Source organism: Nicrophorus vespilloides, unplaced genomic scaffold, assembly GCF_001412225.1.
Source record: "Nicrophorus vespilloides isolate i.1.1-1 unplaced genomic scaffold, Nicve_v1.0, whole genome shotgun sequence".
In the NCBI taxonomy this organism is placed as follows: Eukaryota; Metazoa; Arthropoda; class Insecta; order Coleoptera; family Silphidae; genus Nicrophorus; species Nicrophorus vespilloides.
Window position 1 is genome coordinate 56,268 of NW_017099077.1, and position 21,571 is coordinate 77,838.

At 33.2% G+C, this 21,571-nt stretch overlaps 3 protein-coding genes and 1 long non-coding RNA gene across 4 annotated transcripts; 2 read left to right on the plus strand and 2 right to left on the minus strand.

The window, feature by feature from the left end:
* Window positions 1-788: 788 nt before the first annotated feature.
* LOC108563958 lies at window positions 789-1,967 on the plus strand. The gene is made up of 4 exons (XR_001891116.1): window positions 789-952; window positions 1,241-1,289; window positions 1,488-1,536; window positions 1,732-1,967. It is a non-coding gene; the product is annotated as an uncharacterized LOC108563958 (long non-coding RNA).
* A 380-nt stretch (window positions 1,968-2,347) lies between these two features.
* LOC108563956 lies at window positions 2,348-4,186 on the minus strand. The gene is made up of 2 exons (XM_017922802.1): window positions 3,090-4,186; window positions 2,348-2,868 (listed from the first exon to the last, which is right to left on the minus strand). The coding sequence occupies exons 1-2, from the start codon at window positions 4,098-4,100 to the stop codon at window positions 2,428-2,430; spliced, it is 1,452 nt and encodes a 483-aa protein (XP_017778291.1). The 5' UTR covers window positions 4,101-4,186; the 3' UTR covers window positions 2,348-2,427.
* Window positions 4,187-6,825: 2,639 nt separating this feature from the next.
* LOC108563957 (cleavage and polyadenylation specificity factor subunit 4) lies at window positions 6,826-7,909 on the plus strand. The gene is made up of 2 exons (XM_017922803.1): window positions 6,826-7,025; window positions 7,097-7,909. Exons 1-2 carry the CDS (start codon window positions 6,923-6,925, stop codon window positions 7,843-7,845), a joined length of 852 nt encoding a protein of 283 aa, XP_017778292.1. The 5' UTR covers window positions 6,826-6,922; the 3' UTR covers window positions 7,846-7,909.
* A 3,088-nt stretch (window positions 7,910-10,997) lies between these two features.
* Window positions 10,998-18,938, minus strand: LOC108563955 (regulating synaptic membrane exocytosis protein 1-like; the record flags this gene model as incomplete). The annotated part of the gene is made up of 5 exons (XM_017922801.1): window positions 10,998-12,683; window positions 14,004-14,683; window positions 15,338-15,519; window positions 18,463-18,521; window positions 18,612-18,938. Coding segments are annotated over 5 exons (1,799 nt in total), but the record flags the coding sequence as incomplete, so codon positions are not given.
* Window positions 18,939-21,571: the final 2,633 nt, after the last annotated feature.

Genomic DNA, 21,571 nt, shown 5'->3' on the forward strand with positions numbered 1-21,571 from the left:
AACTTTACTAATTTTATTGCATTCCGGAATGTTTTTTTATTACGAAAATACAAAATAAGTGTTTGTTTGTTATATAACAACAATGGGTTGTTAAATTCATAACAGATAAGTAGAACAACGTACAAATAATATAATGATAAAAACGAAAAAATTAAACATAAAAATAATATCAAATCAAAATGTAAAAAATAATTTTTAAAAATATCTTCGAAAAACTAAACTAAATTGCATCGAAAAACTAGATTTTAAATTAAATTTTTTATTGAGTTCTTAAGTTTTTGAATCGTTCAAATCGCGCCCAAAACTAAGTCACCAGGAGAGTATCAAACGCAGGAGGTGTAACGGTTCTCCGTGCAATGTTTACATCAAAAGTTGATGACCTCTTCGAACTCGTGCTCTCCCGGTAGTAAAGTTTTTGAAAATCCCATTTAACACCATGTATTTGCAAATCCAAATTCGTTGTTAAACCAAAATATTTCAAATTTCAAGGTTATCTATCTAAAACATTTCAATTATACACTAAAATTGCATTAATTTTCAACAAAATCTCCATTAATATAGAATTAAAAACGAACTAATATTAAATTTATTTATATACATTAAATATTAACAACAAATATTACATTATGTATTATATAAATAATGTTTTTTTTTTAAATAAACCAATGATTAATACTTGGAAATAATTAATACGTAAATAATTTATAATAATACTAATAACTATATGTTATGAAACAATTATATAATTTAAACAAAATATTGAAGATGTATTAATTTTATAGCTGCCATCTATTATCGAATCATGCAAAGTATAATTAAAGTTGTTGAGCATGCGTTAGAAGTACTTCCTTTTCCTGCCTCCATTTTTCCAATTCGTTTTCCTTTCACTCTTGTGCCATGGCGATGAGTGGTTGTAAATAATATTTCTCTTAAAAGTTACGAAACACTTGAGGTATGTACAAATAACATAATTTACTCAATGCAATATTGCATAACTTGCAAGGATTCAGTGTATACACACCATTAATTTCAATTTGAAGAATGTACAAAACCTAACCACGTGGTTTTTGTATAAATTTTGTTTTGTATGATGATCAATCATGACGGTCTTCTGATACATACCTGATGAGAACCCCTTTCTCTAAACCCAATTACAATATCTGATAAAACTATTGCAATCCAGTATTCAATTTATTATTCTGTATTATCATGTGTATTAACGTAATATTTTTCATTGCAGATTGTTGACGAGCTCAGAAAGTTGGTAATGTTTCAAGGCGATAACTGATGTAAGTATAGCTCAATTGCTTGTATATAAGTTATAAATTTATCAATTATAATGATGATCAAACATGACGGTCTTCTGACACATATGTGATGAAAACCATTCATTCTAAACCCAATTTCTTGTCTGATTTACTAAAAAAATATATTATCTTTTTATAAATTTAAAAACGGTATTTTATAATCTTTATTCTTTGTTACAGGTCACTTGTTTAATAGACGCCGCTATTGTTGGAAAAATCTTTTTTTTTTGTAAGTATTTTAATTATGAATACAACTATTTGGATAAATATTTGCATTCAATTAATATGATTATATCATATACAAGACGAGTGTTCTATGAAGACAACTTTGTATAAGGCAGACTATGACAATTTTGCTGTTTAATATTTAATACGAAATTTCGTAAAGCATAGAAGCTAATGAACGTTTTTATTCCTATTTCAGACCACAACCAAATGGCGTTCTTATTTTTATCTATACTGACTTAGACGTGAATGTAAGTGTATTATTGGACAAAACAAAATAGAATTCCCATTACCCTCAATATGATTATATCATATACAATACGAGTTTTCAATGACGACAACTTTGTATAAGGCAGACTATGACTATTTGTCTCCTATCACATATAATTTTTGTTTGTATGGATGGAATTTAATTAGAAAATGTTATTTACAGAATACAGCCAATTTATTGACTCAATCACTGACTGACTGAATTATGATTTGAAGTAAGTTTTAATAGATTGATTGACGTAATTATTGTAGTTTCTTTTATATGATTATATCATATACAATACGAGTTTTCAATGACGACAACTTTGTATAAGGCAGACTATGACTTTTAACGTGAATAATCTAAAACAAATTGTTTGTAAGACGTTTTGCTAAATTATTGCTTTTTTTTTTTGCAGAGGTTCGTGGACGTCCCTATTGGTCTGTGGATGGTCTTTTGTTAATATTGACAACTCCATACTGATGAGCTCCATAAGAGCGAAACCAATCAATGTTATTGTTACTATTGTATAAATAAATATTTTATTTTTAGAAACTAATGAGTATTTTTTTTAAACATAAATATAATACGTTATTATAATAAAGTTCCCACATTATTTGTTTTGTGGGCATTGTATGGCGTTCACTAATAATCTACAGGTTCCTCCTTTACGAATACACCATTCGGATCTTCCGCCAAATTTCTTTTATCCGTTCGTCCTTTACCTACGTTGCACAAGTAAGCTTGCCATGCTCCACTCAGTTCATTCGAATATGACTGTTCTTTGGTATCCTCTGCAGATACGGTTGCAGAGTGCGACGCATTCATTTCGTTGATACGCACTGAATATCTGTCGAGGTTGCCCTGACGAGCTTCGAAGAAAATATCGTTTATTGCCTTCTTCGCGAACAACTGCTGATCCGGATTCAATCTCTTGAACTCCATCGCCCAACTTTTTCCCAAAATATTCGCTTCATCGTCGCAATCCGTTTTATCATAGTTTTCTTCTGTTGTGGATATTTCGAGACATCTGCTTTGAACTGCCGGACTCTTTGTTTGCGTATCCATCTGCACCTGATGAATTACCTGCAAATGATTCAGAGTTACTTAAAAAATCTTTGGAAATTTGTGAAGACATATATAAATAAATAATAAAAAAACATCAAAAAGTGTTGTTTTATAAAACATAATATAGAAGAAAACTTTGCTATCTGAAAGTGAGTTAAAGGCATAAGTAGAAGAATGGAGAGAGATGTTATTGTTTGTAAATGTAAAAGGGTGTCCAATTGCATAAAACTATTACATACTGTCTTTCTTGGGTTTTCTCTCTTCTTTGTAAGTGTATTATCATCACTCGATTCTAGTTCAGACATATTAGACCATTGATTCACTAAAACCCTGTCTGAATGTATTTGCCTATCATTCAAAATGCCTCTGAAGTGAGACACCACACTGTCACTGAAAAGGTTTATGAGACTGTTTGCTACTTCTTTGTCAGGATGATATCTTTCCACAAAACTTTGCACTTGACACCATTTCTCACACATTTCATAGATAAAAGAACTAGGAACATCCTCCCTTTCATCATCTACCTCTGAAGATGTTTCCTGCACCTCCATTTTTAACTGCTCCCTCTGAATCTGTTCCAGTTCTTCAGTGCTAAGATCTTTCCTGAACACATCAGCTTTTTCAACATTCAAGTGACAACTCTTTCCTACAACAACATCATCGATAACATCTGAAGGCTCAGTCTTAATGTTCTGAATGTTTCTATCATCTGCAAAGTCAGGCCACAATTTCTTCCAGGCATAGTCACTGAAATCTTCCACATAATTCTCAGCAACTTCTTTGTTTGCACTTGCAGCAGTCTCTCTAGATATGCCACTTCTCCTCTTAAATTTCTGGAACCAACCTTTGCTAGCTTTGAACACCTCAGTGTCAGCACTTGTGGCTGGGTCTTTCTTTAACAGATCGTCGCTTAATTGCCTCGCTTTCTCACAAATCATACCCTCAGAAACTCTATCACCAGCCAACTGCTTCTCATTTATCCAAATTAGCAATAATTTTTCCACTTGTTCAAGCATCTTTGGTCTCTGTTTGGTAAGTACTTTCACACCTTTTGCAACATCAGCTTCCTTGATTGCCACTTTATTTTTTAGTATTGTGCAGACCGTCGATTTCGGCATACCGAACTGCAAAGCCAGATCCGAAACGCGAACGCCGCGTTCGTGTTCGGATATTATTACTTTTTTCACCTCTATCGTAGTTCTAACAGTTTTCCTTTTTACTTTGTTAACACTATCCTTTTTCGGTTCCATTACTGCTTGATTTATACCGTAAGAAAGTGTACAGCAAATTCGAGCAGGCTACGATAAAACTGACGCTCTCCGTTACACGTCGTACGTTTCAGGTATCTGATTACCAGCTTGCCTGTTCGGGAACCGAAATTCAGTTCGGGAACCGACGCCTCAAAATGACGTGAACGGAATTCAAATATAATTGATCCATCATTGTGTATTTGTACTTATATTCAGTACGTTACTTCAGAGGAGCGTAAATAATCAAGTAAGTTTAAACAAAAGCGAAATGATATGGATAATATATATATCTTATACAACTCACCGATTCTTCAGCTATGGTATTGTTCTGATCACATAGATTTGCACATTGTTCTGGCACTTTATCATTGAGGAAATCCATGTATTTGAAATACCAAAGTTTCGATTTAAACTTTTTCCGCGCACCTGAATCCACGTGCGCTTTCATCTTCTTCAATTCCCGCCTGTGATTCGACCGAATAACATTTATTTCCTTTTTAACCATCTTTTTGTTTGCTAAACTATTTTTCTCTTTCAGCTTATTCACCATCACATTGTATGCCTGATTCTTCAAGCGGGAGTTCTTGTATTTCTGGCTATTCAACATCCATATCTCTGGCAGACTCTGGTAAAGTAGGATAAATTCCTTCCAAAATTTTTTTTCAGAGATGGACGTGATTTCATTCATCGTAACTGATATAGTCGTCGCAGTAGCTTTGTTTTGGTTTATACTTAGATGCAGAGACCAAACACAATGCTCATGGCACCAATGCAAAAATACTATTGTATACTATATGATACTATCTTTGACCACTGTGGCGGCGTAACCATCGAATCGAATAGTTCAAAGGCATACCGTAGCGAAGCGCTAAATAATTTACATTTTGAAAATTTCAGTTTAACTATTATTAACATATGGATAGTTATTTATAAATGGTCTTTAAAATAAATAAGATATTCTAATTATTTACATTTGGATAATTTCTAGGTAAATTATAAATTTATTATATAAATACAACTTGGAACATTTTTTGTTCTTCCTCCTGCTTCTTCTAGGAAGAGCCTATACCAATTTGTTCATTTAAATTAGGCAAATAATAACTAGTTTCTCTTCAATCAATTCTCAGAACAGTGTTTTTCAACTTTTTTTTAATTATTGCGCTATCTTTTGGTAATTTGCTGATTTATTGTCACCACTTGCTATGGTAGGCAATGTTCGGTACAGGGGTATCTCAATTGATGCATCTGTTCTAGACATTTTGTTTTAATCACAAACGATTGGTATACTTCGGATGCCTCTGTAAAGAGAAAAGAAGAATTTTCGTTTGAATTCGAATGAATTCGGTATCATTCGGAACCTTTCAAATTTTTATTTTGCGAAAAACAAAATTTGATGGTAGTTTTTTTTTAATTTGTTATTAACAATTGAAAATTTCGACATACAAAGTTAAATATTTACACCAATTTTCGACATTGAGAAGATTGCAGACGAACAGTAGCAAGTAAGTAATATTTGTATAATATATATAATAATTGTAATATTAATGGACTGCTAGGTAATTAATCTATTGCTTGAATTAATATAATTGAACCGTAATTAATAAATGTATACTTTTCAGATTGGGAACATCAGACACGAGGAAACGTGGATAATCTACGAGAAAGATGTATTAAACACAAGTAAACATGGACCATGTACGAGAAAGATGGATTAAACACAAGTAAACATGGATATTCTACGAGAAAGATGGATTAAACACAAGTAAACATGGATCATGTACGAGAAAGATGGATTAAACACAAGTAAACATGGATCATCTACGAGAAAGATGGATTAAACACAAGTAAACATGGACCATCTACGAGGAATATGGATTATACACGATGGAACGTAGACCATCTACATCCTACAACGTGGACAATACAATTTGTTAATATTATTCACAAATAAAAACATTTTTGTATTTATATATAATGTTTATACATACACACGCACTCGGAACTATTTGAAATGATTATTTCCGTTTGTTTCATGATAACAAAACTTTTCAAGTTATCCGTGATTATGCGTAAGTTTGTTTTATTTCGCCCATTTTTGTTTCGCTATTGTCAAGAACACAAGCAAGTAAGTAACATTTCTATTATTATTTTTATATGTATGTTTCTAAGTACAATTTAATTGTAATTTTAATTAGAATGGTTTATAATCAATGTTATTTCTTTAAACTCGATGGATCATACACAAGTAAACGTGAACCATCTATGAGTAGAGAGCATGTGGACAACATTGGAGAGGTAATTAATCTATTGTTCAATACATGTAAATCACAACTAATCAATGTCATTTCTTTAGACTCGATGGATCAAACATGAGTAAACGTGAACCATCTATGAGAATGAAGTACAGGACGTGGACCATCTATGATGATGAAGTATGTGCACCTTGGACATCTGTGAAGATGGAGTATGTGCAGAAGGACTATCTATGATGTAATATTCTTAAATATAAACATTTTTTATTTAAATTTTGTTTTATTTATTATTATTTATTTAACGTTGGTGTTAAAGTAATTATTTTTCTTGTTCCCCCCAACGTCGAATTTATTAACTGCGTATGCATGTGTAAAATATTTATTTTCTTAACGTTGGCAGAGAGCAGGTAACGCTCTTGCGATTTTTTTTTTATCAAGTTACTGAGCTACCCCAAGCTACCCCTGGTAGGCAATGTTCGGTACATCAACAAAACATAACCTCTAGTTTTTATTTGAAGCTGTTTATAATTTAACTAGTTTTTAGTCTATAAGTTAATAATATATAGAATAATGGAGTGCGTCTTGGCAAACGTCGAGAACATCAGGTTCGACATCGAAGTAGCGTTGGATGAGCAATATGGGGCTCTACCATTGCCTTTTCCTGGGATGGATAGTAAGTGTTTTCTTTTGAGTAACAGACTTAAGTGTTTAAAGCTTGATTTATATAATCCGTATCCTTTACAGAATCTATTGCTGCTGTATGTCAATTTTATGCCTCTCCATTGGGGTGCCAGAAGGGCCAGCATTGCCCATTCCGCCATGTCAGAGGAGATAGAACAATTGTGTGCAAACATTGGTTGCGTGGCTTGTGCAAGAAAGGAGATCAATGTGAATTCCTTCATGAATATGATATGACCAAGATGCCTGAGTGCTATTTCTACTCTCGCTTTAATGCATGCCACAACAAGGAATGTCCATTCCTCCACATCGACCCAGAGAGCAAAATCAAAGACTGTCCATGGTATGATAGGGGCTTCTGCAGGCATGGACCTCACTGCAGACACAGGCATGTGAGGAGAGTGCTGTGCACGAATTACATAGCCGGTTTTTGCCCAGACGGACCAGAGTGTAAATTCATGCATCCTAGATTTGAATTGCCTGCACCGCCCGACCAGAATCTCAAGGACATGAAGAAACCACCTGTTATTATTTGCCACTTCTGCGGTGAGCATGGGCACAAGGCTATCCACTGCGGGAAAATGTGCGTCGATTCCAACAATATCCCATTGGAGAACAACCATATGCACAACAAGAACGGCCATCAGTTGGACGGACAGAATCCGCAGCTCTTCCAGAGAGTTATGCCGAAGAAGTTGGAAGATGTGACTTGCTACAAGTGCGGCAACAAAGGTCATTATGCGAACAGGTGTCCAAAGGGTCACCTGGCGTTCCTCTCTCAGGCCAAGGCGCTGCAGGATCATCAAGACAATTGAATTTATATTATACAAGCATTTATGAAACTGTAGATAGTGGAGGGTGTATAATAAATTATTTTTTATTTAGTCTTTATCATATATATATACTTTTTTTCTTCATTTATTTGTTTTTTTCTTCTTTCTTGCATTTACATTCATTGTACATTACATTTATGGTTATTCACGAAAAATAATTCGGTTAATACAATTCTCTTTATATTTATATAATATATAAATATGCACAATTTGTTTTCAAAAAATATCTCATAAGCTACTTAGTAGAGTTCACATCTTTCAGACAGACTAGAGTTACAGTTTGTGTGTTGAGTATACACTTAAATCATTCGAAATATTAACAATATAAACCTAAAACAACGGCTTCATTATAATGAAAATAAGCTACACAATTATCACAGTCGTACAAAAATGTTAAATACAATAAATATTAAAAAGTAATTTAATTGTTAAATGAAGTCTATAAAATACTGATAGCAAAATCGGAAATTAGTGTAGTTTGGAAGCGGAAAGGAAAGTATACTTATTGTGTTTTCAATTTTACTAATGACAAATTTATGATTTCATACATATTGATTCATTTAGTACACAATATTTATATTATATTTGCACATAGAATTATACGATTATTTTGTATTATTTAAAAAAAAATACATTTTGGAATTGATAATATTGATTCGATTGTTTAACTCGCAAGATATATTATCCTGAAATACACTCGGTCCTCTTTTTATGCTGTTTTGAAGTTATGCGGTTTTTATTTCAAAAAGCATTTTTTTAAATAACTATTTTAGGCCATTTTGACACGTTTTGTCAAACCATTTCATCGAAAAAGATGATAATTCTGAACGAGCATTCAAGTTTCAACGCGTGCTTCAGAATTGAATTTCTGGATATCAGGAATTGTACAATAAAATAGCAAAGTTTAATCACTGATTTTATTGTCAAAGGGAAAAAATCAACATGCGAAGTTGAGACTAATTTTACTTGTGAAGAATCATTATCTTCAGGACATACATCTGATATGCTGACTATCTCTTCTAGTGATGAAAGTGATTTCGAACCAGTTTGCAAATTATGCCGAACACTCTCATATAGCGACGATAATTCTAAAGAAAAAAATGTGAAGAAAGATTAACTTTCATAAACATTTTCTGTATTTTTTTTTTGTAAAATTTTTCTGTATAAATTTAAAAGGAATATGTTAAGATTATATTTTTCTAAAATTTAATAAACTTGTCCATGATTGTTAACGTTTTTATAAAATTATGAATAAATATTTCAAAAAAAATATAGTAAGACTAATTATTTTTCTGAAATTTAATAAACCCTTTTTTAAGCGATTTTCGGTATATTGTAACTCATTGATTTAGTTTCATGCGGTTTTAAAAAATTATGGAACGTATCCTTTATTTTTAGACGTGTGTCTAGTCCTTTTTTGTGCGATTTATTTTTATACGTTTTCCTGTGGAACGTATCTACCGCATAAAAAGAGAACCAAGTGTATAACATTTATAAGTAATTGATAATATCTTTATCACCTTTTCAAATATCTCCAAAAAGTCAAAGATATCTTAATACATTCTTATATTATAATTGTTAAATTAATTTATTTAAGAAGACAAGAAAAACAGATGTTTCTTGAATAATTTTCTAACTGAATGTCATTTTTTATATTTAGGTACGTTAGATTGTCAGTGATATAAACTGTGATTTACGAATCATTTGCAAAATCGGTAAATTTTACTTTCCAACATAAAAAATAACAGCACATTAACTATTTCATCCTCCGAGCTAACCAGATTAAGGACATATCATCAATTCCTGAAATGCCGGAGGTTTAATTCCTGGTCTGCACGGCTCTGAGTTATTTTAGTGCGCGTCTGAGTAGATCGTTTAATTTGGAGGATAGTTTCAGTGTAATAGCTACATTCAACCTGGAAGTGGATGCTATCAATTTATTGTACGGACAACTATTACAACAATCGTATTTCCGTTTCTTAAAGACCAATAAACGCTCTGTAAATAGAAACTGTAGTATTGGTTCTCGTTCCTCGAACTCATTATACTGTACGAACCTTTTGTATCTTGTGTATATCTCTGTAGTGTAATTATCCATGATTTACCCAAATAAACATATAATCGAGCATCTTCAAAACATAATAATTACAATAAAATTTCGTTTTAAACAAATTCTGAATGAAAATTTGTGCGTTTCCATCATAAATTTGTCATCTTGCTTCGAATATATCGATGTAGATTTGTTATCTTCGATTAAATTGAGAATTAGTACCAGTTGAAACGAGATCCAGTGAACTCTACTTACAAAGTAAAAATTAGCTTTTTTTTGGTATCGTTTTAAGTAATATGCCAACGGCATAGTTAATAGTAATAACATAGACTTTTTTTTATATATTAATAATAAATATACAACGAACATCTTGAAGTAGATTAGTTTCTCGAAAGTTGAGGCAAAGTCTCCGGACAGTAGGCGCGTTTGAGCATAGAATTATTGCTGTATTAATGTAATTATTATTTGGACATCAAGTTGTTTCTGCAACGACGACGACGTCGAAGAGGAATTGCGTAAAGCTACCTCGAGCTACGTTAAATGGGACATCCAACTTTCGAGAAATACGTCTTCGCAGATTATAATAATATGTTTCATCACATGAACAGATTGTCTCTAGCTATATAAAGTTAGGGGATATGTGACACAAACATTATTATTATTATTTCCTTTTAAATTATCCACATTACATTTGCTTCAAATTTATATACCTTACATTCATGGTTAAAATTACCATTAAACATGATTATAGAAACCCGAAGGAGAAATATAGTGAAATAGGTAAGTAGATAAACAGAGTAAGAGAACAACATTTATCTCAAGTACATACAATGATTTCCTCTATCGTTTCATCCACTATATACGATTTTTTTTTATATTCTTATTAAAGTTACAATAGAGATTGTCGCGTTTTCAATGTTAGGCCATTGATTATATATTTTTTCTTTCTTTCTTCAGAACAAGCTAGGAAATGTTAAAATTTTATCCATTCCACATCTACAAATAGGTATACATATTATATATAGATTCATATAATATTATCAATATTCTTCAAAATATACTGTATATATATATAGTCTGCACTATTAATTCTTGTATCAAAAATTGTATGTATCTCATTTGATCGACTCGCAAAAATATGTCATGAGTAAAAACAAATTAAAAACCAAACAAGTTTCCAAAAAGATCTCAAACTATATTTCTTATTACATTTTGAGGGGAGGAAGGAATTCAGTCTCATCGCGTTTTGCATCAATTCATCATTTTCCATGAGCATTCAACTAAACATCCCCTACGTTCTTTCTTTATATCTTTACATTCTTTACTGAATCCTATTAAATAAAAATTGATAATACTAAGTTGATCATAACTGAAATCTAATTGAACGTTCCTATTTTTGATTTGCAACTGTAGTTTCTTGTAGTAAACAAGATTTTTCTGGTATTTGGATATTGGACATTGGAAAACAAAAATATTGAAAGAAACATATGTTGTTGATATATTTTTTGAAATTGATTATTTTGGTTTGGATGTAATGATTGTTTTTAAGAATATATAGATAGAATCAAGTATGTATACATGCAAAGCACACCAAACACATTTAAGAGTTCCAATGATGACATGAGAGCTGATTGAAAACAGTTTTGATTGAAGAGTGCAGTAGTATGAAAATATCTTATCAATAGCTTGTTTAGTTCACAACAATTTGAGATTACATTTTACATATATATATTTGTTTAAATCTATATACATTGGTGTATATCGTCTTGTTTTCTTGACACATTTAACACATCAAATACATTTAGTTTTCTTATTTTTTGTTGTTGCTCTTTGTACCACACAAACATTTAGTTAAATAATGATTATTGGTATTGATCATCCCATCAAACTAATGATTATGGCCCAGAAATTGTTTCATCATTTGAGGTTGTTTTCGCCCAAACGGAAAAGCGCTTTGGTCCATACTCCTTATATATTTTTTCTTTTGGTATTTTTTTTTTGAAAATATAATATATTTATGTATATATATATTTATCTCTTAAACCTTTTTCAACTACGCGAATCACATAAAAGTTTGTTATAAATATCTTCGCTATGCTAAATATAATTTGATGATTTTCTTCAGTGGTGTAAATAAAATCTTTTTTTGTCTTCTGCTCTTTACTTGTTTCAACTTGTTTATACATCCAAGAATACGAACGTTGCGCGAAGTGAAGAGCTTACGGGGAGTCATTGGAGTCTGATCCAAGGGAATGGATGGGGAAGAGCGGATACCAGCCGTTGGTGATGGTGGTTAGGGTGATCAGATCCAAAGAGATCTCGGCTCCTCCGATTCCTTGGTTGTGCTCGAAACCGCCCTGCCTCTCCCACAGCATGATGACCAGACTCCTGCCGAGGACGTCGCTCGCCTGGTACCTGAGGGTCTGCCGGAACTGCGGCTCGCAAGTATGCCTTACCACTCTGGTTTTCTTCTTCTGCAGCCATCGGTCGCCGATGCGAAGGTAGCACTTAACGTAGGTGTCCGGTGGGATCTCTCTGGGTGCTATGTGTCTGGCGCAGACGACCTCCACCTCGAGTTGACCTTTGGACATGAACAGGCCCAATTTCAGCTCCACCGGTCTCGTGCTGGACAACCGGAAGCCGCGCGGCTTTATCTGTCCCGGTCCTAGGTGCGGGGGCGACGTGCGCTCCGGACTCGACGGCGGAGACTCCCTCGTTTCCGGCACTTCCTTCACGCTGTCCTTCCTCGTCGTCGAAATGCTGGACGCCCCTACAAAACAAAGCATGTTAACATTGAATCGGCAGAATCGCATCATCGTGAAAACATCTTTCCTCTATCCAATTCTCTCTACAACTATTATGTAAATGATCTAGCATGGTCTCGTTTAATCCATAAGATAAATAAATGTATGTATATGTGTTCATATCTAAATATTGAACCGCATGATTTCATGAACTCTACATTCTCTAAAACTACCATCTATTTGACAAAAAAAAACACGTGAGTCTATTTCTTTGTTAATTATTTTTACCAATTAATTTTAACTAAGGATGCAACGAATGAAATTTTTATATAAGAAGTATTGCTAAGTTTTTGTCTTAAGAGATTGTTTGTGTGTTATACTTTACAAGTTTTATTAGATGAATTAGTTTCAAACTAATACACATTTGTTAGCACCATCTAAACCAAATAAACTAATACTACAACTATATTAATCTACATGTCTATTGGTGGTGACCAATAATAAACAATTATTTATATAACATTGGAAACCGTTAAATTTACCACCATATTTGCGTTTTTGTTAAGCAAATTGTAAATTATTTGATAAAAGTTGCCGTTGCATCCCTAATTTCAATTTGATCTAGAAATTTAGTAGATCGCTTATACTAAGAACACAAAATTACCTCCCTCCAAATAAAAATGTCATCGACATTTGTAAGATGAGGAAATAAATAAAAAAAAGAATACGAACGAAATGAAATATGTATGATTACATAAATTTGTTTTTTTTTTGTTAATGAAGAAATTTTGGAATTTTCTAATGCTGGCTGCTCGTTTTATTGCGAAACAGTTCATTTACATTTAAATGAAGTGCTGTTCAACAAAGAGAAGCGCGTACACTGACAGTAGTTGTAAAGGGAAGTCTCTTTGATGTGTTTGAGTGAGCAAACGAGAAACGGTGTCTAGGAAAGAGACAGAGAGAGAGAGAGTGGATGAGGATGCGGTAGGTGCATATCCGAGGATTGAGAATCAGAGATGTATGTTATATGCATAGTCAATGCATGGCGAAGTTATAAAATTAATTCAGACATCTATGTAACAATAATAATAATTAGGCAACATTAGGCGACAGCACGTGCTCACAAATTGGAAATCTTACCGGACGATTTATAGATCCGCTAGAGGTGAATAAAGAGTGTGAGAAGAGAAAGGGTATATCATTAGAAAAAGAGTGATACACATACACACAGAGAACAAACAAACACGGACGACGGTAACAAGAATTATAACAACAAGAGTAAGTGAGAAACCAAAAAGGGCATCTGAAGAGGAATTCGCCTCGAGGTAAGGAAAAGGGTTACTTACTTCTCTGCCTCTTCTCGGCGGTTAAGCTCATCGTTCTTCCGAGCTCGCCTTTGACCGCCTTCAGACTCTTCAGGATCTCGTCCGGATCCCTGAGCATCCTTGTGCAACTGCTCCTGCGTCTGTCACGGCTGTAGGAGCTCGGCGGCGGAACGGCCGGCACTTCCTGCTCCTGTTCCTGTGCAGACTGGAACGATGACCTCCTGGAGCCAGGCAAAGAACGTGAAAAGTCCTTTCCAAGTTGGTAGACCTCGACCTCGAGCTGTTCGGATTGCGAGGATCCTCTGCGCGAACCCCAGGCGTGATCTGGATGCAGGAGGCTGGCGCATTCTCCGATGGAGTCGACGTCGTCGGACACGCTTCTCTGGATGCCAAATTCGCCTCTTCTGCCGACTCCGGCGATCGATCCCCGTGGGGACGTGTGAGGTGAACGGCCCCGTAACTGTCTGGGATCCTCCAGTCGACACCAGACCGCACGATCATCCAGGAAAGCCTTCTGCAGCTCCACCGAGCACTCACCCAGAAAGGCGTGCTCGTTGTGTGGGATCAGATCCCACAGCGTGACGTCGAGGATGCGTTCCATCAGCTCGTCGCCCGGAACCCCTGGGAATGAGAGGTTGGCATTCCAAATTGGATTCTGGCTTGCAGGTGCCACCTCTGTTTGCAGACAATGCAGTTCCGTTCTGAAAACATACACATGTTCTATATAATATTACCAAGTACACACATCATATGTATATGTAACATACATAACTTATGATCTAATAGTTTAGTATAATCGCTGATACTGTCGAAATGTGTAATAGACATAAATTGAATTCCAAATGTTAAAATTTACATTTGGCTTATTTTATTTAATTATAGAAATTTTTGTTATGATTAGTATGAAATTGATTTACTTAGAAAATGTTATTTCTTTTATTCATATACTTTGATTTTATTTTGGATGTATTGTTATGTTTATATTTTTTTTTGTAAACTTATTACTTATTTTATTTAGGTTTAATACTTTATAGAAAATATTGGATATAATTTGTAGGGAACTGTAGGATATTTAGGTCGTTTCTAAACCCCACAAATTTCTAGAGAACTAGAGAACAACTTCGTCAACTGAATGGTAAGAACATCTAATGGTATGGCCTATCAAGATTCGTTCTTTGACATACCAACCAAATTAAAGGGTAATTTCTCTTTCCTGAACATTTCCTAGAAAATTATAATAACGCCCCACTAGGCATGTTAAAAAATAGTTAAGAATTAGTATTTTCGACAAATCCGGAGATGTCCTCATGCTCAATATGAAATGTTTGTTATATAAAACTAAAAACATGACTTACGTTAATGGCATCAAACAGATCCTGGCGTAGGCTTCAGGAAGACACCCGAATCCCAGAGTCTCGTCTCTTGGAGCCAAATCATCTGCAGCGAGGACCGCGACAACCAATTCCCTCCTCTCATCGTGGTACCAAACCTGCAGCTGCACTCTCCCCGAAACCGTCCTCTCGCGTGCAATCTGTTCCTGTTCGATTTCCAAATAAATTAAAACGTGTCACAAATACCTTTTTGTACAAACAACGAACAAACAGACAATAATTCAGGAAGCAACGAACACATGCTAGGATATATGAATCGAGGCACACTTTACACAGAGTCTAAAAAAAAGCGTCAAAGCTTCTATTCAGCAAAAATAAGTTCATGTACGTTTATATTCGTTCAAGACAGAGACATACACAGCGACAGAAAATAAGATTGTTTTTTTTTAAAGTGTGTGACCAAGTTTGAAAAAAGGAAATTAAAAACAAGAGAAAATGATGGATAATAATAATAATAGATCGAAATTAAAGATACATTTTGTATATTTGTATATATTAAATAGTCAGAGAAATAAATATAAATAAAAGGAAAACGAATGAAAGATGAAATAATAAAATAAAATAGTAAAAGTAAGAATCGTGCCAGTTGGGACAGAGCGGGATTCGCGTACCTAGAGAGTTTATTCCCGCGTAGTCCGCAGCTAGAGAGAAAAAGTAATAAAAAAAAAGTAGGGAAGTGTAGGGCTGCTCAAAGACCATGTATGTTAGTTTCTGTTAGTAGTTATTATTAATATATTAATATTATAAGTATTTTTTTTTGTTCTTTAATTGGGCACTAGTTACATAGACGGCACCTAGATATACATATGTACGTAAGTGGACTAATCTGTCCCAGCTGACACCAGAAAACGACGATACAACAGACGCACCGGACCGACATCACCATTACATATAGCATCACACATAGATCAATGGTGATTTCGATTTTGCGTCCCTAATTTAATATACAATGAAACACAACTAAAGATAAATAAGGAAACACACGGAACCAAGAACCAAAAAACGAAAGAAACAAACCATAAAACTATAAATATATATGTGTTATTATTATTATTAGTATATTTCTTGGATTATCTTTGAACAGTTTTAGCGTACGTATTTTCTTTCGATATTGTCTCCCACCAAAGCCGCTTGGGATCTCTTAAAGCCATCCTGAAGACAAAACTTCGGACGACAGTTTAACCCCAAACAAAGTATTCTTTTTAATATACTTTTCATTGTTTATATCCAATCTCTAATAGTTATTTACATCTGGTTATTATTTTTTTTATATAAATGAATTACACTGATTGTATACTTTGATATGTCCTAAACATATAGAGGATATTGGACAGCTTACAACTTCTTTTATCTCAAACAATGTAGCAAAGTAGCAAAAATCAGAAATCATAAGCAGCAAACACCCTGTATATTAATATATTTTTTGTATATTTCATCTTTTTTTTTAATCCAATAACATTTCATACATACTTAGCCTGGACAACTAGTTTCTTTCCTTTATTTATATTATTATTATTTGTTTTTTATATATGTATAAGTATATAACTAGCTACAACAATTTAATATATCTACAATATCTTATCCCAAAGGACATATTTACAAACACTATTTGCGAAAATTATAATACAACTACTTCATAACAAAAACATTGAACAAACACACAAGGGTTTCATCAACATATATATATTTTTCATTTTCTATGCTTTCTATTATTTCCCTCTTATGTACAGCGATGCTTTTGCTTTGTCCCGACTGCAACTGAGAGGCGAAAAAGGAATACAGTCCATCTTGATGATGGGCTCTAAATTTAAAGTTGAATGAAATTCAGGAAAGGCGAGAGATTGCCGTGTTTTATAAAAAGGTTTAGTTTTTTTTTGAATGCAACGTAAAATAATATCACAGAAATTTAGATCAGAGAAGACACACGTAAGCCAAGCAATTTTGTCATTATAACGAATCAAGTTTCAGTTTGAGACAAGTACGACAAATCAAGAGAAAGTCAGAGAATCGTTCATTTTATATTCGACTGGTGTTTTTTCATTCAATCGACTTAATCTAATCACCTACAGAGTAGAAAATGTGTTATACAAGTTTAGTTACATTTTACTTTTAGTATTATCATTTTAGTTACAATTTTTTCTACACATTGAATTATTTAGTTATGTGATTAATTACAACAAACACCGAAAACAATTACCATTTTTATCATCACCATCAAGGAAATCATGAAGAAAATGATTTTATCATATTTTTCTCTACAACATTATTTAATTTAGCTTTTAGTTTAGTCAATTAATAGTGGTATTTATTATATGCTTAATCCAATGAATTAGATTCATATTTTAACTAATTAAATACATCATTTACAATTTTCAAGTTAAATTAATTTAAGGTACAGAAATAATTTCTTTGTGATTTCCCATTTAACATTTTTTCTGATGATTGTTTATTATTATATAAAGCGTTTTACTTATTGTTGGTTATTTTTTTTTGTAAGGATTAGCATTTTTTGCAATTTAAATTTTGTAGTTTTATATTGTATGATTTTGAATGAAATGTAAACCATTTTCGTGTGATATGTTGAACTCGTTTCAATGTTGATCTTAGTATATGAATCCTTAAATGTTTTGTTTATAAAAAATCTAGCAAAAGCGTACATTTAGTCATATACATATATAGATATAGATATTTAAATATTATTATTATCATCAATATAAATGGTAATAATTCAGTCAGCGTTCAAGAAGTATGCTTTATTTCCAAAATGTGAATTCCCATTTAGATTTTTGTTCAGAAGGAAGGAGGAAACGAGGAACGAGACGTTCGAACACACTCACTAGTCTCGTTCCTCGTAATTTGCTGTTGTTTTTCATTTTAATTTTGTCTTCGGAGATTTTTGTTGTTGTTGTTGTAGTCATAGAAAAATATATTTACAGTCAACTAAGTGAAGTGTTTTAGAAATAGTTTCTCAGATAGAATATATTGATGTGGCGTATTGTGTCTGGATCGCATTGCTCTCTCGCTTTGATTGTACGTAAGTAAAGAACTAGTTGCATACAGAACGAGATTAGCTAGTTAGTTATTTATACCGGTGTCTTTGGGAGTTTCCTTCTCGTCGGCGACGATGGCGCCTTGTCCGTTTCCGGTTCTGCAAGAGGATAAGCAGGTGATGATCCAATTCAAAAAGATCGTATTGTTCGTTTTTGGTTGTTCAATATTGTTTTGCTTGTTCACTTACCGACGTGCAAAGCCGTGATGGCCGCGTCCGATGGCTTCCGGTTGATGCTCGGAGGAGGAAGCGGGTCGTCCAGAAGGTCGCACATCCTAAGATCCGTTGCGTGCTCCACCATGAGTTCGACCATGTCTCCGGTTCTGTCCATTATCGAGCATACTTCCTCGAAGGAACGGTCTATCAAGGAGACGCCTCCCCATTCGAGGACCTTATCCCCTTGCTGCAGACCACCCTTCTCTGCCGGACCACCGGGAACGGTCCAAACTATGTAGGCGAAGAGGCGACCGTCGGGCGCGGTTTTCCCACCTACAACTCGCATCCCGAAGCCACGGGCTGCAACAAACAAAAACGGAAATAAACTTCCACACGTTTCCAGATTAAGCGAGCGAAGTAATTACGCTTCCACTAATAAGATAATAATCTATTGATGTGAGAAACTTTCGCCACTCCGAACAAAAGAACCAAAGTTAAGATTCTGACACTAAATGGATGCCGCAGCGTGTTCGATGGAGAGGAAGCTCGAAGAAAATATTATTATGTACGAGAGAACAGTCAGAAAAACAAACATTTATTAATAGACGTCTGTTGTCTACTTCATCAAACAATTATAAGTTAACAATCTACTTTGGCTTATTCTAAATATTTTCAATAACAAAGTAAGTATAAGCTGTCAATTTCATGATATATGATTGTAAAGCTGCATGCACACTATCTATATATGACAACGTAATGATGACACGGATAAACGTCAGATTTTGACGTCTGTCATTCTAAATCAATGACATTGCGTTAAATGTTAAATGTTTTGAAGAATGTACATTTATATAGCTATTTTACTTTTCTTAAAAGGTGACAAAAAAAAGTTTGAAAACCTATGTTCTAAATCTTCATTATCGTCCATAAAAGATTACCATAATAAAATAAATAAGTATACAGTAGTGGTTGACAGTTTGCAGGATGACAGATGATATATAATATAGCCTACTTGTTATTCTCAATGCTATAAGTATCTGCCAATTACTACTAAATTAAGTTAGAAATATGCCCAAAGAAAAGTCACCTGAATCAGTTCAAATCAAGATAAATGTACAGGATTATATCTCCTCATTTTCATCTCAGACGCAATATAAATTGGGGGTTTAAGTTTTGCAGAGTATTAAAGAGTAGGAGTGAGTGGAGGGTTTTTCGCTGTTTGAAAAATGAAGGGAGACTAATTTTTCATTTCGAGAGTGTGAGAAGACGGCGTTTCGTTTGCATAGTTTATGGGTTCTAATAATGTGATAGAAGGAGGTGGGAAATTGTTATGGATCGTCCGATGTTAGTTTAGATTCGAGTGCCGGGGTCCGGGAAATAAGCTTAAAAACTTTCGGCGATTCATCATCGTCCTCCGTGAAATTTCCTCCACCGTTGTGGACCGAAAGCCAATTATTAAAAGATCGAGTGCCGACGTCGGAAAAGTTTTCGTTCGGCCGAGATTAGAATAATAGATTGTTTGTTTGCCTTTTGGGCATTACCAAATTTTGCTATTTAGTAACAAACAATATATTCACTTAATTTTTATATTAATATAGATAAAAGTTCTTGTAAAAACTCTGCTATATATTAAAAATTAAAACGAATATTCCAAATTCAATTTTAGCTACACAATTTCAATATTTAAATATATAATCTAATTAATTTATTTTTATAACTTAATATAAAACATAAAGTCTTTTGATCACAGTTTTTCTACCCTGACTATAAGATTTAACATATTTTAACATTCAGAAATGAGATATGTTGATTATATATATATTTTGTATATAAGTAATATTTCTTAGTCAAATTTCAATTACAAATGTTCTCAAGTTTATCTCTCCATTACATGTTTCTCCACATTTATCATTTATACTGTTTCCTCCATTCTCGCATTCTAATCTCGACCCAACAGTATAGTTTCGTGGTCTCCACATATTTGCATACATTATTATCCCAGTTCCGTTTGTATATACGTTCACTAATCTTCATATTTTCAGCACTTCATGTGACCTCAACAATATACAAAATCGGTTCTCTATTTCAGTTCATTGCCCCTTCTTATATACTTCAATTATAGATATATTGATACCCTGTAATACTATTTGTTTATACCTTAATATTATGAATTATAATTTGTATTTAATATATTTATTTAACGAACATTTTATTAATATTTTGTTTCATTTCATATATTTTTATTTAGAAGATTCAGAAACATTTTTTTCCTAATAAATTATTGTACTTAATTGGAAACTTAGAAAAAATATTATTAGTTTACTTTAGTTAAAAGTAACTTAAATTATTGATAACTTTCTTAGAATTTTATAATTTTAATACTTTGGTTTGAATGTTAATGAATATGATTAGTGAATATATAATAACAGTTTCATCAAGACTTACAAAGCTATAGATTACAGCAATACCTTGATTCAGTGAGTGCGGATTCACTATAGTCAAGTTTGAACATTTCAAATAAACTTAATTTTTCAATAAGCAAAAATTAATTGTAAAAAAATGATACACAAAATTATTATTTATACATATTTGATTGGTTTTCTTTCCTCTAAACAATCTCCTTTGTGCTGTTATAAAGTCCTCGATCAGTGCGGTTCTTAATAGTGGAACCAATTAGCTGCACTATTCGAGGTATTTTGTATTATACAGTGGTGCCTCACACAACGAACTTAATTCGTTCCAGGAGCAAGTTCGTTCGCTGTGCGAGGCGTTCGTTATGCGAGGCACCACTGTATATGAAATGTTATTTTGTAATGTATTTTTCGATAATTTATCAAAATTGTTTGTAAAATCCAAATATTTGTGTTTTGGAACATTTCCATTTAATCAAGTTTTCACATCTATTGATTATTCTATATGGAAAGGTATTATTTTATGGCTTTTAGTGAGTTTTGCAACGCTGTACTTTCGGACCATTCATGCACATTATTCAT